The sequence below is a fragment of the Bos taurus genome, chromosome Y (genome assembly GCF_002263795.3).
Source record: "Bos taurus isolate L1 Dominette 01449 registration number 42190680 breed Hereford chromosome Y, ARS-UCD2.0, whole genome shotgun sequence".
In the NCBI taxonomy this organism is placed as follows: domain Eukaryota; kingdom Metazoa; phylum Chordata; class Mammalia; order Artiodactyla; family Bovidae; genus Bos; species Bos taurus.
In genome coordinates this window covers 745,942-767,630 of record NC_082638.1, presented here as the reverse complement: position 1 = coordinate 767,630, position 21,689 = coordinate 745,942, and the positions used below count along the sequence as shown (strand labels likewise).

Below are 21,689 nucleotides of genomic sequence, written 5' to 3'. Positions count from 1 at the left end.
GGGTGAGGCGAGGTTTCATTGGTGATGAGGCCTGGGCGTGGCTCCGGAGACCGGGCGCGGGGCCTAGAAGGGGGCGGGGCCTGGTGGGGCGGGGCCTGGGCCGCGCGCGCGCGCGCGCAGCGCGGGTCTCCCCGGCACTGGTCTCCCGGCGCCGGTCTCCGGGCGCCGGGCGCGGGCGCGTGGCGCCATGCTCCTGTGCCCGGTGATCGGGAAGCTGCAGCACAAGCGCGTGGTGTTGGCCAGCTCCTCTCCGCGCCGCCGGGAGATCCTCAGCAATGCTGTGAGCGGCCCGGGCCCAGGCTCTGGGGGGGCCGGGCCTGCGGACCCGGGCCTAGTGACCCGAGGCCTCGGGATCCCCGGCGTCGTGACCCGGGTCTCCCGGATGGACCCCAGAGTTGCGGGTCCGGGGCCTAGAAACTGGGGGTGTCTTAGTAGTTAGCGGAGGGCTTTGGCCAGTGTCCGGTGGTCGGAGACGAGTGCCCGAGGGTCCTGATGACCTAGGCTTCGTGGGCGGGGCGCGCCGGGGGAGATGACAGGGGCCTTGGTGGATCTGCAGGGCCAGTACCTAGTTATTGGGGATCGTACTGACTTGGGAGGGGGGATGTAAGAGGTGGTGGGTGTTTGCAGGCCCGGGGTCAGCAGTGGGACCGACTGACGGGGTCAAAGATGCAGGGCGTCGGGACAGAGGCCTTGTGACTGAGGGTCTGGTGAGCGAGGAAGTGGGGCGGGAATCTGCTGGGGGCCTAAGTGACTGGGTATCCGGAGTCTGCAGGACTGGGGGCTGAGGTAGGCAGAGGGTAGGCCCCTAGTGACCAGGGTCCAGATCTGTGGTCTCTGTGATCGGGGGCGGGCCAGGGTCTTCCAGCCAGGGCTCAGTGACCTGGCGATCTGCTGGCCAGGGAGTGTGGGGTTGCCGGGCCAAGGCCAGGTCTGTGTGCCTGAGCTGGATTTGTCCAGGTGTTGGTGGGGGGGTGGCGGTGGGGAAGGGGACAGAGCCACTGGACAGGGCTTGGTCTGCATGGGACAGCCCTATTTGGGCGGGGGGTGGTTTAGAGAAGCGAGGATACCAGCTAGGGGAACAGATAGAGCCAGAAATTCTTGCCTGGGTGGGGGGCGTGAGCTGGGCTGGATGGGGGGTAGGTACAGAATGAGAAGTGCTTTATGTACCTCCCAGCGAGGGTACAGAACCGTAGGCGGGGGTGTCTCATAGTGTGACCCAGGGGTTAACTGGGGATCCGGGAGGTCCACGATGGAGGTGGGGAGGGGGCTGGGGTGCAGAAAAGTAAGAGGCAGCTGGCTGCTCACAGAGGTCCCTGCGAGTGTGGGAGGGGGAGTTTGACCCTCTGTGGTCAAGACCCCATCCCCCACTCTGGAGGCAGCGGGTCTGTGACCTGCCTTCCGCAGGCACTGCCAGGTCACCTGTGTTGGGCACCAAGTCAAAGCAGCCTAGTTGTTCCCCTGCACACAGCCGCCGTATTTGTGGCTTTTTTGTGGCCTTTCCTGCAGGCGCTGTCATCTCAGTAGTTTGACTGTTGTAAGGGCGAAATGCCGGCCTTTGGGACTCTCCAGGAGCCCTTTGACCCCTCGGGGCTGCACCCCAATCAATAGCGCCCTGCTGGCCTCTGCGTGCACAGAGGTCTTCCCACCAGGGTCCCCAAGGCCCCCCCCCCCCCACACACACACCAGTCACACTCACGCAGCGGCCGGGAGTTGGCCCTTGGTCAGTGTCCATAGTCAGGGAAGGGGGGCTTGGCGGGTTCCTTCAGTTCCTGCCCACCTGTCAGCGTCCTGGGGCTCCCCCCCCCATACCCCTCTTCTATCCTGTTCCAGGGCCTCAGGTTCGAGGTGGTCCCGTCCAGGTTCAAGGAGAAGCTGCACAAGGCCTCATTCGCCACCCCGCAGGCGTACGCCGTGGAAACGGCCAAGCAGAAGGCCCTGGAGGTGGCCGACCGGATGTACCAGGTAAGTGCTCCTTTCCTGGGTCTCCTGCTAGCGGGGCGTCCTCAGGTTTTAATCACACCTGTTGTAAATCAGTGCCCTTCACAGCAGGCAATAGGTGTAGCTTCTCTGCGACTGAGTGTCCTTGTGTTGTGGACACGTGTAATTCATGGGATGGTATCGTTTATACAACGTTATCTGTCATTTAGCTAGTATGTAACCTGCTGTGGCAATTCATATCAGAGTGTCATTCAGGATAAAGAAGCGACCTACCTAGTCTATCACGAGGTGTTACCATGCTGTGTGCTACTGTAACTAATAAAATAGAATCATTTATGATACAGAATTCCCTGGATTCTGGATAGAATACTAGAGGAGGAAATGGCAACCCGCTCCATTATTCTTGCCTGGAGAATCCCATGGACACAGGAGCCTGGCAGGCTACAGTCCATGGGGTCTCGAAGAGTGGGACACGACTGAGTGACTTCACTTTCACTTTTCACTTTCTTGCATTGGAGAAGGAAGTGGCAACCCACTCCAGTGTTCTTGCCTGGAGAATCCCAGGGATAGGGAAGCCTGGTGGGCTCCCGTCTGTGGGGTCGCACAGAGTCGGACACGACTGAAGTGACTTAGCAGCAGCAGCAGCATGAAAGTGTGAAGTGTTATTTGCTCAGTCATTTCCGACTCTGCTTTGTGACCCCATGGAATGTAGCCCACCAGGCTCCTCTGTCCATGGGATTTTCTAGGCAAGAATACTACAGTGGGTTGCCATTTCCTCCTCCAGGGGATCATCCCGACCCAGGGATCGAACCCAGGTCTCCTGCATTGCAAGCAGGTTCTTTGCCATCTGAGCCACCTGGGAAGTCATAATTATATATAGTAATATATAACTGGGGCCCCCATGGTGGCTCAGTGGTAAAGAATCCACACACTAATGCTGGAGATGCAGGTTCGATCCCTGGGTGGGAAACATCCCTTGGAGAAGGAGATGGCAACCCACTCCAGTACTCTTGCCTGGAGAATCCCATGGACAGAGGAGCCTGGCGGGCTACAGTCCACGGGGTCACAAAGAGTCAGACACGACTGAGTGACTCACTTTCACTGTCTCCCTTGATCGTTGTCTTGAGGACACTCCAGTCTCGCTTTCTAAAGCAAGACTGGATCCATAAATAAGCTGTGATGCTGTGTGCCGTGCGTCGTGATGTGAAAATGTTTAAGACATACAGGCTCGTCCCGCCTAAAGCCGAGTCTGCGTTTCTTGCAGAAGGACCTGCGGGCCCCAGACGTGGTCATCGGAGCCGACACCATCGTGGTGAGTCTGCTTTCCGGCTTTCCGTGTCACTGGCGACTGAAATCCAGGCCTCGGGAAGGCAGGTTCTTTCTGTAAGACCTGGGGGAGAATCCACCCCAGGCTTCTCTCTCTCTCCTGGCTACTGATGCTTTTTTTGCAAATTCCTGGGCATCCCTGGGCTGGTGGCCGCCTCCCTCCCGTCTCTGCCTCCGTCTCCATGCGGCTTCTGCTCTGTCTTTCCTGTTACGAGAACACCATCCATCATGGATTAGGACGCACCTGGCTCCAGTATGACCTCCTTGTAAATTTTGTTACATGTGCAAAGATCCTAGTATCAATAATGTCCTGTTCACAGGGCTGGGGGGGTCGGGACCTAGGGAAAGGAACCTCCCCAAGATAGGGGTTTTGGCCGCCGAGAGTCGGGCTTTTGGATGGGTCATCACAGTGATCCGTAGAGCAGCTCTGTTTCGCTGGTCATGGCCGTCTGTCTGAGACCCTGGCTGGCCTGATGGTGAGCATTGCCCACGGATGCTGGGCCTCGTTGCTGAGGTGTTCATGGCAGCAGTGTCCCTGGATGTGTGTGTCGACGGACGATGGATGGGTAGATAGATGGATGGATGGTTGGGTTGATGGATGGATGGATGATGGATGGGTGGGTGGAAGGGTGAATGGATGGGTGGGTGGGTGGATGGATGGATGGGTAGATGGTTGGATGGATGGGTGGATAATGGATGGATGGATAGATGGATAGAAGATGCATGGATGGATGGATGGGTAGATGGTTGGATGGATAGATGGATGGATTGATGGATAGATGGCTGGATGGATAAATGATGGGTGGATGGGTGGATGGATGATGGATGGATAGATGGATGGATGGCTGAGTTGATGGGTGGATAGCTGGGTTGATGGAAGGATAAATTGGTGGATGGTTGATGCATGGGTGGATGGATGGATGGTTGGGTAGATGGTTGGATGGATAGATGGATGGATGGATAGTTGGGTAGATGGTTGGATGGAAAAATGGATGGTTGGATGGATGATGAATAGATGATGGATTGATGATGGATGGGTGGGTGGATGGGTGGATGGATGATGGGTAGAAGGTTGGATGGATAGATGGATGGATGGATGATGCATGGATGGATGGTTGGGTTAACTGGTTGGATGGATAAATGGATGAGTGGATGGATGATGGATGGATGGATGGTTGATGGATGGGTGGATGGATGATGGATGAATGGGTGGATGATTGTGTAGATGGTTGGATGGATAGATGGGTAGATAATGGATGGATGGATAGAAGATGCATGGATGGATGGTTGGGTAGATGGTTGGATGGATTGACGGGTGGTTGGCTAGATGGATGGGTGGATGGATAAATGGATGGATGGATGGATGATGGATGGAAGGATAAATTGGTGGATGGTTGATGGATGGGTGGATGGATGGTTTTGTAGATGGTTGGATAGATAGATGGATGGATGGATGGTTGGATAATGGATGGATGGATAGATGGATAGATGGATGGATAATTGGGTAGATGGTTAGATGGATAAATGGATGGTTGGATGGATGATGAATAGATGATGGATTGATGATAGATAGATGGGTTGATGGAAGGATGAGTGGATGGATGGGTGGATGGATGATGGTTGGATGGATAGATGGGTGGATAATGGATGGATGGATAGATGGATAGAAGATGCATGGATGGGTGGTTGGGTAGATGGTTGGATGGATTGATGGATGGTTGGCTAGATAGATGGTTGGATGGATAAATGGATGGGTGGATGGATAAAGGGATGGGTGGATGGATGATGGATGGATGGATAGATGATGCATGGATGGGTAGATGCTTGGATGAATAGAATGATAGGTGGATGGATGGATAAGCAGCACGGGGGTCCATCCACACAGTGGAATATGACGCAGTCATGAAAAGGAGGGAAGCCCCGACACAGGCTACGTGGATGGACCTCGAACACACAGTGCTCATTGAGAGAAGCTGGACGCAGAAGGGTACATATTACTGTATTTGTATGAAATATCCAGAATAGGGAAGTCCACTGAGGAAAGAATCAGATCAGCAGTTGTCAAGGGCTAGGGAACGAGGTGGGGAGAGCAGCTTGTGGGGAGGGGTGTTCCAGATGAAAGACTTTGGGAACTCTCACCCAAAAGTGGAAACGTACCACACGGTTTCATTTAACATGATGAGTGTCACATTATATGAATCTCGCCTAAATTAAAAAAAAATACATGAGTCTAAAACGGTGGACGGCACAGCTGGCTCAGAGCAGCTCGGGGAGCAGAAGCAACTCTCTCCATGGCGTTTCTCTCGCAGGCGGTCGGGGGGCTGATCCTGGAGAAGCCGGTGGACAAGCAAGACGCCTACCGCATGCTGTCGAGGTGGGTGGGTCCCAGCGGTCCTCCAGGGACGCGTGGGACAGAGGCTGGGCCGTTTGCCATCTGTCCACTCACCATCAGCATCTGCTCATCAGCCGTCTGTCCACCCCCCATCACCCATCATGTCCCCGTGTCTGCCACGGGCATCATGTCCGCTGTCTCCCATAGACGCCCCTCCTGGTTCAGGTCAGAGGACCAGGCCGTGCCCTTGAACCGACCTCGACTCTTAACAGGGCTCCGACTCCCCACACCACCCCGCCACATTCAGGGTCTCCTCCTGGCTCAGTCATGCTGAGTGTCCACTCCCAGGACCACACAGGGATCCAGGAAAGGGGTGGCCTAGAGTGGCCGGGATCCGGGTCCTCTGTGCGGTGCCGGCCACTCCCATCAGGGTCCACGTGGTCCTGTGTTTTGTCCTGTGAGGTGGCCTGACCACCCCCCCAGCCCCTCTCTGAGCGCAGTGACCAGTCTCGCAGGGAAGCTTCACAGTCCCCCCTGGGATGATTTCCTCAGTGATTGCGCAGCCCGGGTGATAGGAGGGTGGGGCTGGTGGGCAGGGGGCACCCTGGATTCCAGAGATACTCCGGACAGTCACACGTCTGGCCCGGCCGTGTCTTGCAGGCTCAGTGGGAAGGAGCACAGCGTGTTCACGGGCGTGGCCATCGTCCACTGCTGCACCAAAGGTACCTGGACGGCCCGCATCCCCCACCTCCCCTGGGAGTCAGGGCCACCGTGGGAGCAGCCGGGGCTCCTCGGTGGAGGACCCGGGCGCCCTGGGGCATCCCTGTCTTTGCTACCACCCGGGCCCGCCCTCCCACCTGGCCTGGGAACGTTGGGGTCCCACGTGGAAATATGGGGGTTCATCGTGAGCATCCAGTAGACCCCGTGTAGGGTGTGGGGGACAGTCCGCCTTGTCCAACACGACCCACCCGGAGCCTGCCTTTGAGCTCTCTGGTCTGAATGGTGGAGAAGTTTGGCTCCCGTTGGCGGGCATTAAGACATACCATGATGAAAAGGGTTTTTTTTTTTTTAAAGCACAAAAAGCCTGAAGAATAACTTTTAAAGCTTCTTAAAAGAGATTTGAGCCCCAGGAAGGACCCTGTCATGGGGTTTAGGGTGTCCTCATCCAGGAGGAACCTTATCTCGGACCCTTCACTTCATCACGTCTGCAGAGACCCTATTTCCATATAAGTCCTATTCTGAGGTTCTAGGTGGGTGTGAAGTTTAAGGAGCACCATAGAGCCTGCTAGGGGCTTCCCAGGTGGCTCAGTGGTAAAGAACCCACCTGGCAATGCAGGAGACACAAGAGACGGGATTTCGATCCCTGGGTCAGGAAGATGCCCTGGAGAAGGGAATGGCAACCCACTCCAGTGTTCTTGCTTGGAGAATCCCATGGACGGAGGAGCCTGGAGAGCTACAGTCCGTGGGGTTGGAAAGAGTCGGACACGACTGAGCAACTAACACTTTTACTTCACTTTCTGTTTTATTCTCTCTGTTTCCCTTGTCTACAGTGGAGAATCCTTTATGCCCCATTAATGATCGTGTGTGTATTTGTGTGTGTGTATGAATCGCATGCAAAGCTCAGGCTTTGTTGCTGTTCAGTCGCTCAGTCGTGTCTGACTCTTTGCGACCCCACGGACTGCAGCACGCCAGGCCTCCCTGTCCATCACCAACTCCCGGAATTTGCTCAAACTCATGTCCATCGAGTCAGTGATGCCCTCCAACCATCTCATCCTCTGTCATCCCCTTCTCCTCCCACCTTCAATCTTTCCCAGCATCAGGGTCTTTCCCAGTGAGTCAGTTCATCTCAACAGGTGGCCAGAGCACTGGAGCTTCAGCTTCAGCATCAGGCTTGCCTCCTCCTGGGCTCACGCGGTTAGACCCGCGGGCCCCCACGGGCATCGGCTGCGTCCCCTCACCACACTGCACACTTCCTTGCAGATGGTCAGCTGGACACTGAGGTGTCCGAGTTCTATGAGGAGACCACGGTGAAGTTCTCGGAGCTGTCAGAGGAGATGCTGTGGGAGTACATCGACAGCGGGGAGCCCATGTGAGTCTCTGTCTGCAGCCGCGGTGCTGAACCCAGTCTGTCCGGAGCCACGGTGCTGAACCCAGTCTCTGTCTGGAACCGTGGTGCTGAATGCCCGCTGTGGGCAGGAGACAGGCCGGGGCTGAGCCCGCACTGGGGGCCTGTGCCCGCCACGTGCCCAGGGGTCCAGGGCAGGGCAGCGTGCTTAGGAAGGATGGAAAGATACCTTACCCCGCCCCTGTCCCTACAGCACTGCTGTCTCCACAGCAAAGGGCACCCATATGGGTCGGGCGGGTCAGGCAGATGCTGCCATGGGGCTGGTCTCCCCACCCAGTATCAGTGATAGTCGCTCAGCCGTGTCCGACTCTCTGTGACCCTGTGGACTGTAGCCCAGCACGCTCCTCTGTCCATGGGATTCTCCGGGCAAGAATACTGGAGTGGGCTGCCAGACCCTTCTCCAGGATATCTTCCCAACCCAGGGATCAAACCCGTGTCTCCTGCGTTGCAGGCAGATTCTTCACCACTAGCGCCACCTGGGAAACCCTGTGCGGTTTTGGGGGAACCCACCCCTCCACCCGCCCCATATCCCAGCTCCCGCCGTTCTGTGCACCCTGGTCTTTTGGGGGAACCCACCCCTCCACCCGCCCCATATCCCAGCTCCCGCCGTTCTGTGCAGCCTGGTCTTTTGGGGGAACCCACCCCTCCACCTGCCCCATATCCCAGCTCCCGCCGTTCTGTGCAGCCTGGTCTGTTGAGGGGGGTTGCTGGTTAGAGTTGAGAAGGGCTGGGGGCTCAGTCAGTATGGACGGAAAAGGATGGGCCCCTTTTCCCCTGCAAGGAGGTCTCAGCAGAGCTTCCTGGGAAGACCCGGGCTGTGGACCCCTTCGAGGAGTCCTCCTCTTGAGGCTCCGGTCAGAGACATGTGGGAAAACCCCATTGGGGGGCCCCAGTCTCTTGTGGGCAAAGCTCACCCCCTCAGGAGACCCAGGCCTGGTGTGGGGGCAGGTGTCCCCTCGCGCATCCCCAGAAGCCACTGTGGAGCCTTCATCCCGTCCTGGGGGTGGGACCGAGGGATGCTCCTGGGGGCTGGTCCTGGAGCCGGCCACCCCCCCGGCACACGGCCGCCCAGGGCCGGCCAGGTGTGCGCACCCAGCAAAGCTCAGCATCGCCATGTCCATCTATTTCCTCCTTCCCGCCGCGCTGTGGTCCTGCACGCCGCGCAGGGACAAGGCCGGCGGCTACGGGATCCAGGCGCTGGGTGGGATGCTGGTGGAGTACGTGCGCGGCGACTTCCTAAACGTGGTGGGCTTCCCGCTGAACCGCTTCTGCAAGGAGCTGGCGCACCTGTACCACGGACCCCGTGCCCCCGGCGCCCCGCGGCAGGTCCAGCACGACTCCATCCCGGCTGTCGACACATTCGAGGATCTCAGCGACGCAGAGGGAGGCGGCTCTGACCCTGCTCGGGCCAACGAGGGCCTGGAGCCATGTGGGGCGCAGCCGCAGGCTCCCCGCCCCCGGGAGGCGGATCTGAATGGGGTGACGGACAGCCAGCCCCCGCTCCCCGTGGGCCTCCTGGAGCTGATGGACGGCTTCAAAGCATCCAAGGTACGTCTGTGCCTTCGCGATCAGGTGACCCCCAGCACGGGGGGCGCTTCAGACCATCACACACCCCCCACCCCAGCCCTGGGGACCAGACGTCTGAGGTCAAGGGGTCCCAGGGCTGAGCTTCCTGCAGAGGCTCCAGGGGAGGGTCCTTCCCGCCTCTTCCAGCTTCTGGGGGTTCCAGGCATCCGTCCCTGGGCTGGTGGCCGCCTCCCTCCCGTCTCTACGTGGCTTCTCTGTGTCCATGTCTCTCCTCTTCCGTGTCTTATAAGGACCCTGTCCCTAGGGTTTAGGGCCACCCCCATCCAGGAGGGCGTCATCTCAGACCCTTCACTCTGTCACGCCTACGAAGACATTGTATTTGCACAGAAGGCCTTGCTCGCATATTCTGGGGGTCAGGACGTGAACGTCATCGTTCCTGAAGACTGGCAGGGCGGGGGCGGGGTCCGTGTGGGTGTCCGAGGGTGACGGGGCTCACACCACCCTGTGCCCCACGTCTGGGGAAGGTTCCTTTGTTAGGCGAGCCGCGGGGAGGTTAGGCTGTCCCGTGAGGTGTGTGGTGAGCGGTGGAGAGTCTGTGCCCTGCAGAGAGCGCCCAAGTGCACACACAGCCTGCCCTCAAGGTCCCAGGGTTTGTGGCCTCGACGTGGGCACCGTGGGGAGCTACCACACAGCCCTTGACCGAAGCACGTTGGGTTTTCTCTGCCGAGAGAGCTTTTCTGCGTAACCCTCACTGACGTGTTCTTCCCTGGAGCAAACGTTGTGCAAGCTGGAGCCCAAACCCAGCTCCCCCTGCAGAAGGGGCCCTGATGGGCGCGGCGATTCTGACAGTCCCGGGCCCCCTGCCCCCGCCTCGCCGCCGTGGGGGTCACGAGCGATCGGTCACTCGCATCGTAGCCTGACTGCGGCCCTCCGTCACGGTCAGGCCCTGCTCACGGCTTGCAAGCTCCAAGTGTTCGATGTGCTGAAAGAGCGAGGCCCCCTGGCGGCCGCGGACGTCGCCCGCGAAATCGGCGCCTCGGTGGGCGGCACCGCGCGCCTGCTTGACGTCTGTGCGGCCCTGGGCTTGCTGGACAAGTCGGACAGAGGTGAGGGGGCGTCCCGGGTGTCGTCGCGGCAGCTCCGCAGGCGGGGCCCGGCCGCCAGCTGACGGTGGCTCCTGAGCAGAGATGGGCAGACCGGCCGGCCCTGTGTCCCGGACGCGGGGCGGCTCCCAGAGGGCGGGGAGCTGCGGGGTGGGGGTGAGGGGGCAAAGAGGAAACGGGTGTGTGTGTGTGTGTGTGTGTGTGTCAGAGTGTGTGTGTGTGTGTGTGTGTGTGATGTTAGGAGAAAACAGCTGTGTGTGTATGTCAGAGAGAGATGTTTAGGAGGAAACAGTTCTGTGTCTTTCTGTGTATTTGATGTTTAGGAGGAAAGGTGTGTGTGTGTGATGTTAGGAGGAAACAGATGTGTGTGTGATGTTTAGGAGAAAAGATATGTGTGTGTGTGCGTGTGTGTGGTGTTTAGGAAGAAACAGCTGTGTGTGTGATTAGGAGTAAACAGGTATGTGTGTCTGTGTGTGATGTTTACGAGGAAACGTGTGTGTGTGTGAGAGAGATGTTTAGGAGGAAACAGCTCTGTGTGTGTGTGTGTGTGTGTGTGTGTGTGTGTGTGTGTGATGTTTAGTTGGAAAGCCGTCTGTGTTGTGTGTGTGATGTTTAGGAGGAAACAGGTGTGTGTGTGTGATGTTAGGAAACAGGTGTGTGTGTGTGAGAGAGAGATGTTTAGGAAGAAATGTGTGTGTGTGTGTGATGTTAGGAGGAAAGAGGTGTCTGTGTATGTCAGAGAGAGATGTTTAGGAGGAAACAGTTTTGTGTCTTTCTGTGTATTTGATGTTTAGGAGGAAAGGTGTGTGTGTGTGATGTTAGGAGCAAACAGGTGTGTGTGTGATGTTTAGGAGAAAAGATGTGTGCGTGTGTGTGGTGTTTAGGAAGAAACAGCTGTGTGTGTGATTAGGAGGAAACAGGTGTGTGTGTGTGATGTTTATGAGGAAACGTGCGTGTGTGTGAGAGAAAGATGTTTAGGAGGAAACAGCTCTGTGTGTGTGTGTGTGTGTGTGTGTGTGTGTGTGTGATGTTTAGTTGGAAAGCCGTCTGTGTTGTGTGTGTGATGTTTAGGAGGAAACAGGTGTGTGTGTGATGTTAGTAAACAGGTGTATGTGTGTGAGAGATGTTTAGGAAGAAACGTGTGTATGTGTGTGATGTTAGGAGGAAAGAGGTGTGTGTGTCTCTGTGTGATGTTTAGGAGGAAACGTGTGTATGTGTGTGAGAAACAGATGTTTAGGAGGAAACAGGTGTGTGTGTGGATGTTTAGGAGGAACTAGGAGGGGGTGTGTGTGTGTGTGTGTGTGTGATGTTCAAGAGAGAGACTTCCTTACGGACTCAGAGGGGCTGTATCAGCCAGGGTTCCCCAAGGAAACAACTCCTAGGGTGTGTGCGTGTGCACAGCGAACATACCTGTGTACTTACTTATCTGTTCAGGTAGGCAGCCAGGTGAGGTGAATGCCTAGAGAGTGATTCATAGTAGAATGATGCTCAGATCGGTGGATGGATGGATGGTGGATACATAGATGATTCATGGATGAGCAAACAGATAACAGACAGATGCTGCTTGCTAAGGCGCCTCAGTCGTGGCCAGCTTTTTTGCGACCCCGTGGACTGTAGCCCACCAGGCTCCTCTGTCCGTGGGATTCTCCAGGCAAGAATACTGTAAGATGCCCTTCTCCAGGGGATCTTCACCACCCAGGGATCGAACTTGTGTCTTCTGTGTCTCCTGCATTGGCCACAAGATTCCTTTACTGCTGAGACCCCTGGGAAGCCCAATAGATAGATGGGTGGATGGATAAATGATAAATTGCTTGGTTGATTCATAGGTGAATGTAATAGGCCTGTAAATAGATAAGTAGATGGATGAATAGATGGTTGATAGAAAGGTCACCAGACAGATAGCTGATGAATAAATAGAGAACAGACAGACGGATAAACAGAAAATAGGGTAAGTGGATGGACAGATGACAGAAAGGTGATGAATACAGGCTGATGGGTGGACAGGTGGATAAACAGATAGTAGATAAATTGATAGATCAATAGATAAAAACTGGTGACAGAGATGATAGCTAGATAGGTAGATGGATAAAGGGAAAAGGGAAAGTGAAGTCGCTCAGTCGAGTCCGACTGTTTGCGACCCCGTGGACTGTAGCTTACCAGGCTCCTCCGTCCATGGGATTCTCCAGGCAAGAGTACTGGAGTGGGCTGCCCTTTCCTTCTCCAGGGTAGATAGATAAACGATGGATAAATAGGTGATAGGTGGGGGGATTGATGGATAGGCAACAGGCATGTCGATGGGTAAACGATAGATGAGCTGAGATGACAAGTGAGAGGTAAATAGACTTATCACACAGATGACAGCTGGGAAGCAAACAGGTAGATGACACATACACAGATTGACAGATAGATGGTTAACAGATGAGAGAGAGATGGAGGCGACTGACACATATAAACAGACAGGTGGATACATAGAAGGGCTTCCCAGGTGGCTCCATGGTAAAGAACCTGCCTGCCAGTGCAAGAGACGTGGGTTCGGTCCCTGAGTCGGGAGGATCCCCTGGAGGAGGAAATGGCAACCCACTCCAGTATTCTTCCTGGGAGAATGCCATGGACAGAGGAGCCTGGCGGGCTGCAGTCTACGTGGTCGCAGAGTCGGGCGTGTGCGAGGGCATCACGCTGTCAGCCGGACGATGCTTGCACTACCACCACAGGGACCCCGAGCAGTGGCTCCCTCCGTCCCTCTGATGTCCCGGGAGCCCTGACAGGGGTCCCACGATGCTCCTTCCTTTCAGGTTACAGCAACACGGAGATGGCCAGCCTGCACCTGGCGTCGGACGGCGAGCAGTCTCTCCACGGCCTGGCCGCCTACCACGACGGGCCCGTCTGGGGCGCCTTCACGCACCTGGGCTGGGCTGTGCGAGAGGGGGCAGCGTGGACCCCAGAGCCCCTGCCGCAGGTACCCCAGAATCTGACGCTGCTTCTCACGTGCCATCTCTGCCGCTGACGGACTGGCCACGGCCCCGAAAGCATCCCAGACCCGGGGACCATCAGAACCCATTATCCCGGCGGGAGGCTGCGGATGTGGGCTCTTAGGGACGGCGTGGGGGGCAGCTGGCCGCCCACAGCTCCCGAAGAGGGTGTCTCCACGAAGGGGCTGCCGCAAGCCAGTGCCCCCTGTTTCCTATGTGAGGTTAGATTGTGTAGAGACTGTGCCTTCTGAGCTCAGAGTCTGCAAATCCCTCCCTGCCCTGCTTCCTGGCTCCCGACCCTCCAGAGAGAGCCCTGGGGGGTGTTCAGTGGGTCTGAGGATGGGGGGACTTCCCTGGTGGCTCAGCTGGTGAAGAAGCCGCCTGCAATGCAAGAGACCTGGGTTTGATCCCTGGGTTGCGGAGATCCCCTGGAGGAGGAAACGGCAACCCACTCCAGTATTCTGGCCTGGAGCACTGCATGGGCTGTACAGTCCATGGGGTTGCAGAGAGTCGGACACGACCGAGCAAGTTGCTTTCCTGGTGTCTCAGATGGTACAGCGTCTGCCTGCAATGCGGGAGACCTGGGTTCAATCCCTGGGTCAGGAAAATCCCCTGGAGGAGGGCATAGCAACCCACTCCACTGTTCTGGCCTGGAGAATCCCATGGACTATAAGTCCATGGGTCACAAAGAGCTGGACAAGACTCAGGAACTCTCAGCTTTTCACTTAGAAACGAAAGACATTTATTCCCTGTGGTTGTAGAAGCTGGACGTCTGAGATCCTGGCAAGGGTGGGTTTAGTGTCCAGTGAGGACGCAGTTCCTGGCTCCTCGATAGATGTCTTCTTGCCCTCCCCTGCCTCCCTCGCTGTGTCCCCCAGACCCCTCCCCACCTAGTCTGCCCCCATCCTGCCTACCAAGCCCCCCTTGCTTAGTCGCTCAGTCGTGTCTGACTGTTTGCGACCCCATGGACTGTAGCCCACCAGGCTCCTCTGTCCATGGGATTCTCCAGGCAAGAGTGCTGGAGTGGGTTGCCATCTCCTCCAGGGGATCTTCCCGACGCAGAGGTGGAGCCCAGGTCTCCTGCACGGCACATGGACTCTTTACCGTCTGACCCACCAGGGAAGCCCACAAAGCCCCCTGCCCTCAAGAGATGCCATGCAAAACGTCATCCCGGGTACCCACCGCCTGGGCCCCTGGTGGGTCTCTCCTGAGATCCTGTTCCGTTTCAGGCCCCCCACAAGTGGAGCACGGAGGCGACCCTGCAGTTCATGAGGGCCTCGCACGGCCTCAGCAAGCTGACCGCCCAGCACGTGGCCACGGCCTTTGACCTGTCCCCTTTCACCTCCGCCTGCCACCTGGGAGGTACATCCCTCTGCCTGACAGGAGTCAGGGGCAAACGGCTGCGAGCGCTCCTTCTCTTGTTGGAAGCTGCAGGGGCCTTACCTGCAGATAGGCTCACCCAGTGGCTCAGATGGGAAAGAATCCGCCTGCAAGGCAGGACACCCAAGTTTAATCCCTAGGTCAGGAAGATCTCCTCGAGAAGGGAATGGCAACCCTCCAGTATTCTTGCCTGGAGAATCCCCAGGGACAGAGGAGCCTGGCGGGGCTACAAGTCCACAGGGTTGCGGAATTGGACATGACTGAGCGACTAACACACAATACCTACTAATAAGACTTGGAAAATGGGTTTATCTCTACAAACCACCCAAGGATCTAAATGTATCCAGGGTGGATGTGGGGCTTGGGGTGATATTCCCAAGTGCTCAGAGGTCCCAGGGATGGCTCAGTCCTATCAGCTCCTTCCTGGGGGCTGCCAAGCAGAGGAGGGGACCATGGAACCTGTCTGCTGCCATCTATCGAGGTCTAATTATGCCACACACACACACCCTCTATTCCTCCCAGCAAGTCCTTCCCCCAGGACATTGGACGGAGGAGGAGCAGATGCCTTCCCAAGCGGTGTAGTGGGATTGGGGTCCTGGGAGGGCTCCTGAGCTGCCAGCTTGCATTTTCCCATCCTCTGCAGAGCTTTCCTCCAGGTGGCCCAGAGTGGCTGCTGTGGCACCAGCCATCACATCTGCATTCCCGCAACAGAACAGAGAAGGAAAGAGTATAACTCTCTAGAACTCTGCTCTAGGATCCCCCGTGGCTCTCTCTCCGCCCTGCTCACCTGGCTTGGGCCAGCGCTTGGTCCAGCACCACTCTCCAAGGCCCTGAGTGTGAGACAGCAGAGATCTCCCCACTGGCTGACCTCCTGTGAGGGCACAGGCTCAGGTCATGTCTGAGAATGCTGATTTGGTCCTGCCAGAGCTGCACCTCTGGAGACAGGCCAGGATGGTCCAGAGCCCTCGTTTCTTCCCACAGGTTGCACGGGCGCCCTGGCCCACAAGCTTGTCCAGGAGTACCCGCGTCTGCAGGTGACCATCTTTGCCCTCCCAGAGGTCATCAAGCTTGCCGGGGACTTTGAGACCAACGCACGGCCGTCAGAGCGGGTCCACTTTGTGCCAGGTCAGTGCGGCGTCCTTGTGTGCCAGCTGTCCCTCTTTGGGCGCCCTTATTTATCTCCTGTATGGGGTGAGTGTGCCGCAGTGGTAAGGAGCCAGCCTGCCAAAGCAAGAGATGTGGGTTCGGTCCCTGGGTCGGGAAGATCCCCTGGAGGAGGAAATGGCACCTGTCCAGTATTCTTCTCTGGGAAATCCAACAGACAGAGGAGTTTGCTGGGCTACAGCCCATAGGGTGTCAGAGAGCTGGATGCGACTGAGCACATGTATACAGCCTGTGTGTCTTTATGTCTGCATTTCTGTCTCCTATCTGAGTGTGTATTGTGTGTGTCTGAGTGCACATGCCTGTGAGTGTGTGCACGTGTGTCTGTGTGCACGCATATGTGGTCTGTGTGTGTGTTTGTGTGTCTAAATATGTATGTCTGTGTGTCTATATGTGTACTTCTCTGTGTGTCTTTGTGTCTGTGTGTGTGTGTGTCTGTGTGTTTCTGTGTCTGTGTGTGTAAAGTGAAAAAGTGTTAGCTGTTCATTCTTGGCTTCCCCATGGACTGCAGCCCGCCACGCTCCTCTGTCCATGGGATTCCCCAGGCAAGGAGACTGGAGGGGGTTGCCGTGCCCTCCTCCAGGGGGCCTTCTCGACCCAGGGACTGAACCCAGGTCTCCTGCACTGGGGGTGGATTCCTTCCTGTCTGGGCCACCAGGGTGTTGTGTGTGCGGGTGTGTATGTGTACATATGCATGCTTCCGCGTGTGTGTGTGTCAGTGTGTGTATCTGTCTGTGGTCTGTGTACATCTATCTTTCTGTGTGTCGGTGCATCTGTATGTGTGTGTAGCTGTGTGTCTGTGTATAATTCTGCCTGTGTGTAGCTGTGTCTGTATAGCTGTGTGTATAGCTGTGTGTGTCTGTGTGTAGCTGTGGCTGTGTGTGGCTGTGTGTAGTGTAGCTGTGGCTGTGTGTGGCTGTGTGTAGTTTGTGTGTGTGTTACATCTGTGTGTCTGTGTCACTGTGTGTCTGTGTGTAGCTGTGTGTGGCTGTGTGTGTCTGTGTGTAGCTGTGTCTGTGTTACATCTGTGTGTCACTGTGTAGTTGTGTGTCTGTCACTGTGTGTGTCTGTGTGTGGCTGTGTGTCTGTCACTGTGTGTGTGTGTGTGTGGCTGTGTGTCTGTCACTGTGTGTGTCTGTGTGTGTCTGTGTGTCTGTCACTGTGTGTGTCTGTGTGTAGCTGTGTGCCTGTCACTGTGTGTGTCTGTGTGTGGCTGTGTGTCTGTCACTGTGTGTGTCTGTGTGTAGCTGTGTGTCTGTCACTGTGTGTGTCTGTGTGTGTCTGTGTGTCTGTCACTGTGTAGCTGTGTGCCTGTCACTGTGTGTGTCTGTGTGTGTCTGTGTGTCTGTCACTGTGTGTAGCTGTGTCTGTGTTACATCTGTGTGTCACTGTGTAGTTGTGTGTCTGTCACTGTGTGTGTCTGTGTGTGGCTGTGTGTCTGTCACTGTGTGTGTCTGTGTGTGGCTGTGTGTCTGTCACTGTGTGTGTCTGTGTGTAGCTGTGTGTCTGTCACTGTGTGTGTCTGTGTGTCTGTCACTGTGTGTGTCTGTGTGTAGCTGTGTGTCTGTCACTGTGTGTGTCTGTGTGTAGCTGTGTGCCTGTCACTGTGTGTGTCTGTGTGTGGCTGTGTGTCTGTCACTGTGTGTGTCTGTCACTGTGTGTGTCTGTGTGTGTCTGTGTGTCTGTCACTGTGTAGCTGTGTGCCTGTCACTGTGTGTGTCTGTGTGTGTCTGTGTGTCTGTCACTGTGTGTAGCTGTGTCTGTGTTACATCTGTGTGTCACTGTGTAGTTGTGTGTCTGTCACTGTGTGTGTCTGTGTGTGGCTGTGTGTCTGTCACTGTGTGTGTCTGTGTGTGGCTGTGTGTCTGTCACTGTGTGTGTCTGTGTGTAGCTGTGTGTCTGTCACTGTGTGTGTCTGTGTGTCTGTCACTGTGTGTGTCTGTGTGTAGCTGTGTGCCTGTCACTGTGTGTGTCTGTGTGTGTCTGTGTGTCTGTCACTGTGTGTAGCTGTGTCTGTGTTACATCTGTGTGTCACTGTGTAGTTGTGTGTCTGTCACTGTGTGTGTCTGTGTGTGGCTGTGTGTCTGTCACTGTGTGTGTCTGTGTGTGGCTGTGTGTCTGTCACTGTGTGTGTCTGTGTGTAGCTGTGTGTCTGTCACTGTGTGTGTCTGTGTGTCTGTCACTGTGTGTAGCTGTGTCTGTGTTACATCTGTGTGTCACTGTGTAGTTGTGTGTCTGTCACTCTGTGTGTCTGTGTGTGGCTGTGTGCCTGTCACTGTGTGTGTCTGTGTGTGGCTGTGTGTCTGTCACTGTGTGTGTCTGTGTGTGGCTGTGTGTCTGTCACTGTGTGTGTCTGTGTGTAGCTGTGTGTCTGTCACTGTGTGTGTCTGTGTGTCTGTCACTGTGTGTAGCTGTGTCTGTGTTACATCTGTGTGTCACTGTGTAGTTGTGTGTCTGTCACTCTGTGTGTCTGTGTGTGGCTGTGTGTCTGTCACTGTGTGTGTCTGTGTGTGGCTGTGTGTCTGTCACTGTGTGTGTCTGTGTGTGTCTGTGTGTCTGTCACTGTGTAGCTGTGTGTCTGTCACTGTGTGTGTCTGTGTGTGGCTGTGTGTCTGTCACTGTGTGTGTCTGTGTGTGGCTGTGTGTCTGTCACTGTGTGTGTCTGTGTGTGTCTGTGTGTCTGTCACTGTGTAGCTGTGTGCCTGTCACTGTGTGTGTCTGTGTGTGGCTGTGTGTCTGTCACTGTGTGTGTCTGTGTGTGGCTGTGTGTCTGTCACTGTGTGTGTCTGTGTGTGGCTGTGTGTCTGTCACTGCGTGTGTCTGTGTGTCTGTGTGTCTGTCACTGTGTGTAGCTGTGTCTGTGTTACATCTGTGTGTCACTGTGTAGTTGTGTGTCTGTCACTCTGTGTGTCTGTGTGTGGCTGTGTGTCTGTCACTGTGTGTGTCTGTGTGTGGCTGTGTGTCTGTCACTGTGTGTGTCTGTGTGTGTCTGTGTGTCTGTCACTGTGTAGCTGTGTGCCTGTCACTGTGTGTGTCTGTGTGTGGCTGTGTGTCTGTCACTGTGTGTGTCTGTGTGTGGCTGTGTGTCTGTCACTGTGTGTGTCTGTGTGTGTCTGTGTGTCTGTCACTGTGTAGCTGTGTGCCTGTCACTGTGTGTGTCTGTGTGTGGCTGTGTGTCTGTCACTGTGTGTGTCTGTGTGTGGCTGTGTGTCTGTCACTGTGTGTGTCTGTGTGTGGCTGTGTGTCTGTCACTGTGTAGCTGTGTGCCTGTCACTGTGTGTGTCTGTGTGTGGCTGTGTGTCTGTCACTGTGTGTGTCTGTGTGTGGCTGTGTGTCTGTCACTGTGTGTGTCTGTGTGTGGCTGTGTGTCTGTCACTGTGTGTGTCTGTGTGTGGCTGTGTGTCTGTCACTGTGTGTGTCTGTGTGTAGCTGTGTGTCTGTCACTGTGTGTGTCTGTGTGTCTGTCACTGTGTGTGTCTGTGTGTGTCTGTGTGTCTGTCACTGTGTAGCTGTGTGCCTGTCACTGTGTGTGTCTGTGTGTGGCTGTGTGTCTGTCACTGTGTGTGTCTGTGTGTAGCTGTGTGTCTGTCACTGTGTGTGTCTGTGTGTCTGTCACTGTGTGTAGCTGTGTCTGTGTTACATCTGTGTGTCACTGTGTAGTTGTGTGTCTGTCACTGTGTGTGTCTGTGTGTGGCTGTGTGTCTGTCACTGTGTGTGTCTGTGTGTGGCTGTGTGTCTGTCACTGTGTGTGTCTGTGTGTCTGTCACTGTGTGTAGCTGTGTCTGTGTTACATCTGTGTGTCACTGTGTAGTTGTGTGTCTGTCACTCTGTGTGTCTGTGTGTGGCTGTGTGTCTGTCACTGTGTGTGTCTGTGTGTGGCTGTGTGTCTGTCACTGTGTGTGTCTGTGTGTGTCTGTGTGTCTGTCACTGTGTAGCTGTGTGCCTGTCACTGTGTGTGTCTGTGTGTGGCTGTGTGTCTGTCACTGTGTGTGTCTGTGTGTGGCTGTGTGGCTGTCACTGTGTGTGTCTGAGTGTAGCTGTGTGTCTGTCACTGTGTGTGTCTGTGTGTCTGTCACTGTGTGTAGCTGTGTCTGTGTTACATCTGTGTGTCACTGTGTAGTTGTGTGTCTGTCACTCTGTGTGTCTGTGTGTGGCTGTGTGTCTGTCACTCTGTGTGTCTGTGTGTGGCTGTGTGCCTGTCACTGTGTGTGTCTGTGTGTGGCTGTGTGTCTGTCACTGTGTGTGGCTGTGTGTGGCTGTGTGTCTGTCACTGTGTGTGGCTGTGTGTGGCTGTGTGTCTGTCACTGTGTGTGGCTGTGTGCCTGTCACTGTGTGTGTCTGTGTGTGGCTGTGTGTCTGTCACTGTGTGTGTCTGTGTGTGGCTGTGTGTCTGTCACTGTGTGTGTCTGTGTGTAGCTGTGTGTCTGTCACTGCGTGTGTCTGTGTGTGTCTGTGTGTCTGTCACTGTGTGTAGCTGTGTGTGTGTAGCTGTGTGTCTGTGTGTGTCTGTGTGTAGCTGTGTGTGTGTTACATCTATATGTAGGACGCGGGCTGCAGAAGCGGTCCCTGTGGCCTCCACGCCTCCACCCCTTCTGTGTTTAACCCAGGTGACCTTTCCAGCGACAGCCTCCCGCCCGCAGACCTGTACATTGTCTGCAGCCTCCTGCACGACTGGCCGGACGACCGACTCCACGGGCTCCTGAGCCGGGTCTCCGGCTGCTGCAAACCAGGTGAGACCCTGGACTTGCCTTTTCTTCCTGCACTTGCCTTTCTTCACACTTAAAGACAATTTCCCATCCAAAAAAGAAAGAAAGAAACCGAATGAGTGTTACAAAGTCAGCCTCCCCACCCGTCCAGCCCACAGTCCGGTGCCCACTTTACCGTCTGCCCGGGACATAGCTGATTCCCAGTTGTCGGTCATTCATTTCTCAGCTTTCCAGCTGCAGTATGCGTATGGGGGTCTCATGGGCTCCCCCTGGTGGCTCAGATGGTAAAGAATCTGCCTGCAATACGGGAGATCTAGGTTGGATCCCTGGGTTGGGAAGATCCCCTGGAGAAGGGAAAGGCTACCCACTCCAGTATTCCTGCCTGGAGAATGCCATGGACAGAGGAGCCTGGCGGGCTACAGTCCACGGGGTCGCAGAGTCGGACATGACTGAGGGACTGAGCACAGCGGGCATTGCAGAGGCTGCGGCTCTGGGCCTGCAGACAGAATTCCTCCCACCTTCCCCACAGGGAAGTCCTCCCGCGGGGAGCCCCGGGGGCACCCGCAGGCTGGGTCCTGGGACGCCTGCCCATCCCTTCCCCTTATCTCTGTGTCTGTCTCCCCAGGCGCTGGCCTCCTGCTGGCCGAACTGGCGCCCGCGGAGGAGGAGGATGCCAGCGGGGCGGCACGGAGGCCCCCTGGGCTGCGGGCCCTGGGGGTGGGGCGGCCCCCCCGGAACCCCGGGCAGTACCAGCGCCTCCTGCAGCGGCTCGGCTTCCAGGACGTGCAGGCGGCGTGCGCGGCAGGCCTGCTGCACGTGGTCCTGGGGACCCGGGCCCCACCCTGAGGGTCGCCCTGCCCCGAGGGTCACAGCGCGAGCCTGGCCGGGTTGATTCCCAGAGAAGAGGGGTCTCGCCGGACAACGATTATTAAAGGAGACTGAAAGCAGGCAGTCTCCGCGCGTCTGTAGGGGGCGCCCTGGACCCAGGAGACACGACCTCTAACCCGGGAGGGGAAGGCTATGCGGTCTGGGAATGCTTGGTGGGGGAGCGTCGCGGGGACTCGGAGAGGGGCCTGGGGCGCCCCGGGGCTGGAGGCAACCGACAGAGGGGACCCCCGGGAA

General features: G+C 56.3%; 1 protein-coding gene across 1 annotated transcript; it reads left to right on the top strand.

Annotated features, from left to right (window-relative positions):
• Positions 1 to 136: 136 nt before the first annotated feature.
• LOC132344461 (probable bifunctional dTTP/UTP pyrophosphatase/methyltransferase protein) lies at positions 137 to 21,514 on the top strand. Its single transcript, XM_059884043.1, has 13 exons — positions 137 to 280; positions 1,831 to 1,962; positions 3,203 to 3,250; positions 5,574 to 5,638; positions 6,257 to 6,318; positions 7,577 to 7,685; positions 8,888 to 9,269; positions 10,192 to 10,354; positions 13,144 to 13,307; positions 14,550 to 14,682; positions 15,682 to 15,825; positions 20,469 to 20,591; positions 21,193 to 21,514. Exons 1-13 carry the CDS (start codon positions 188 to 190, stop codon positions 21,411 to 21,413), a joined length of 1,839 nt encoding a protein of 612 aa, XP_059740026.1. The 5' UTR covers positions 137 to 187; the 3' UTR covers positions 21,414 to 21,514.
• Positions 21,515 to 21,689: the final 175 nt, after the last annotated feature.

Coding starts and splice junctions, on each gene's coding strand:
- LOC132344461 (XM_059884043.1), top strand. CDS start 188: ATGCTCCTGTGCCCGGTGATCGGGAAGCTGCAGCACAAGCGCGTGGTG. Junction 7,686..8,887: donor ATCGACAGCGGGGAGCCCAT/GTGAGTCTCTGT, acceptor CACGCCGCGCAG/GGACAAGGCCGGCGGCTACG. Junction 13,308..14,549: donor CCCCAGAGCCCCTGCCGCAG/GTACCCCAGAAT, acceptor GTTCCGTTTCAG/GCCCCCCACAAGTGGAGCAC.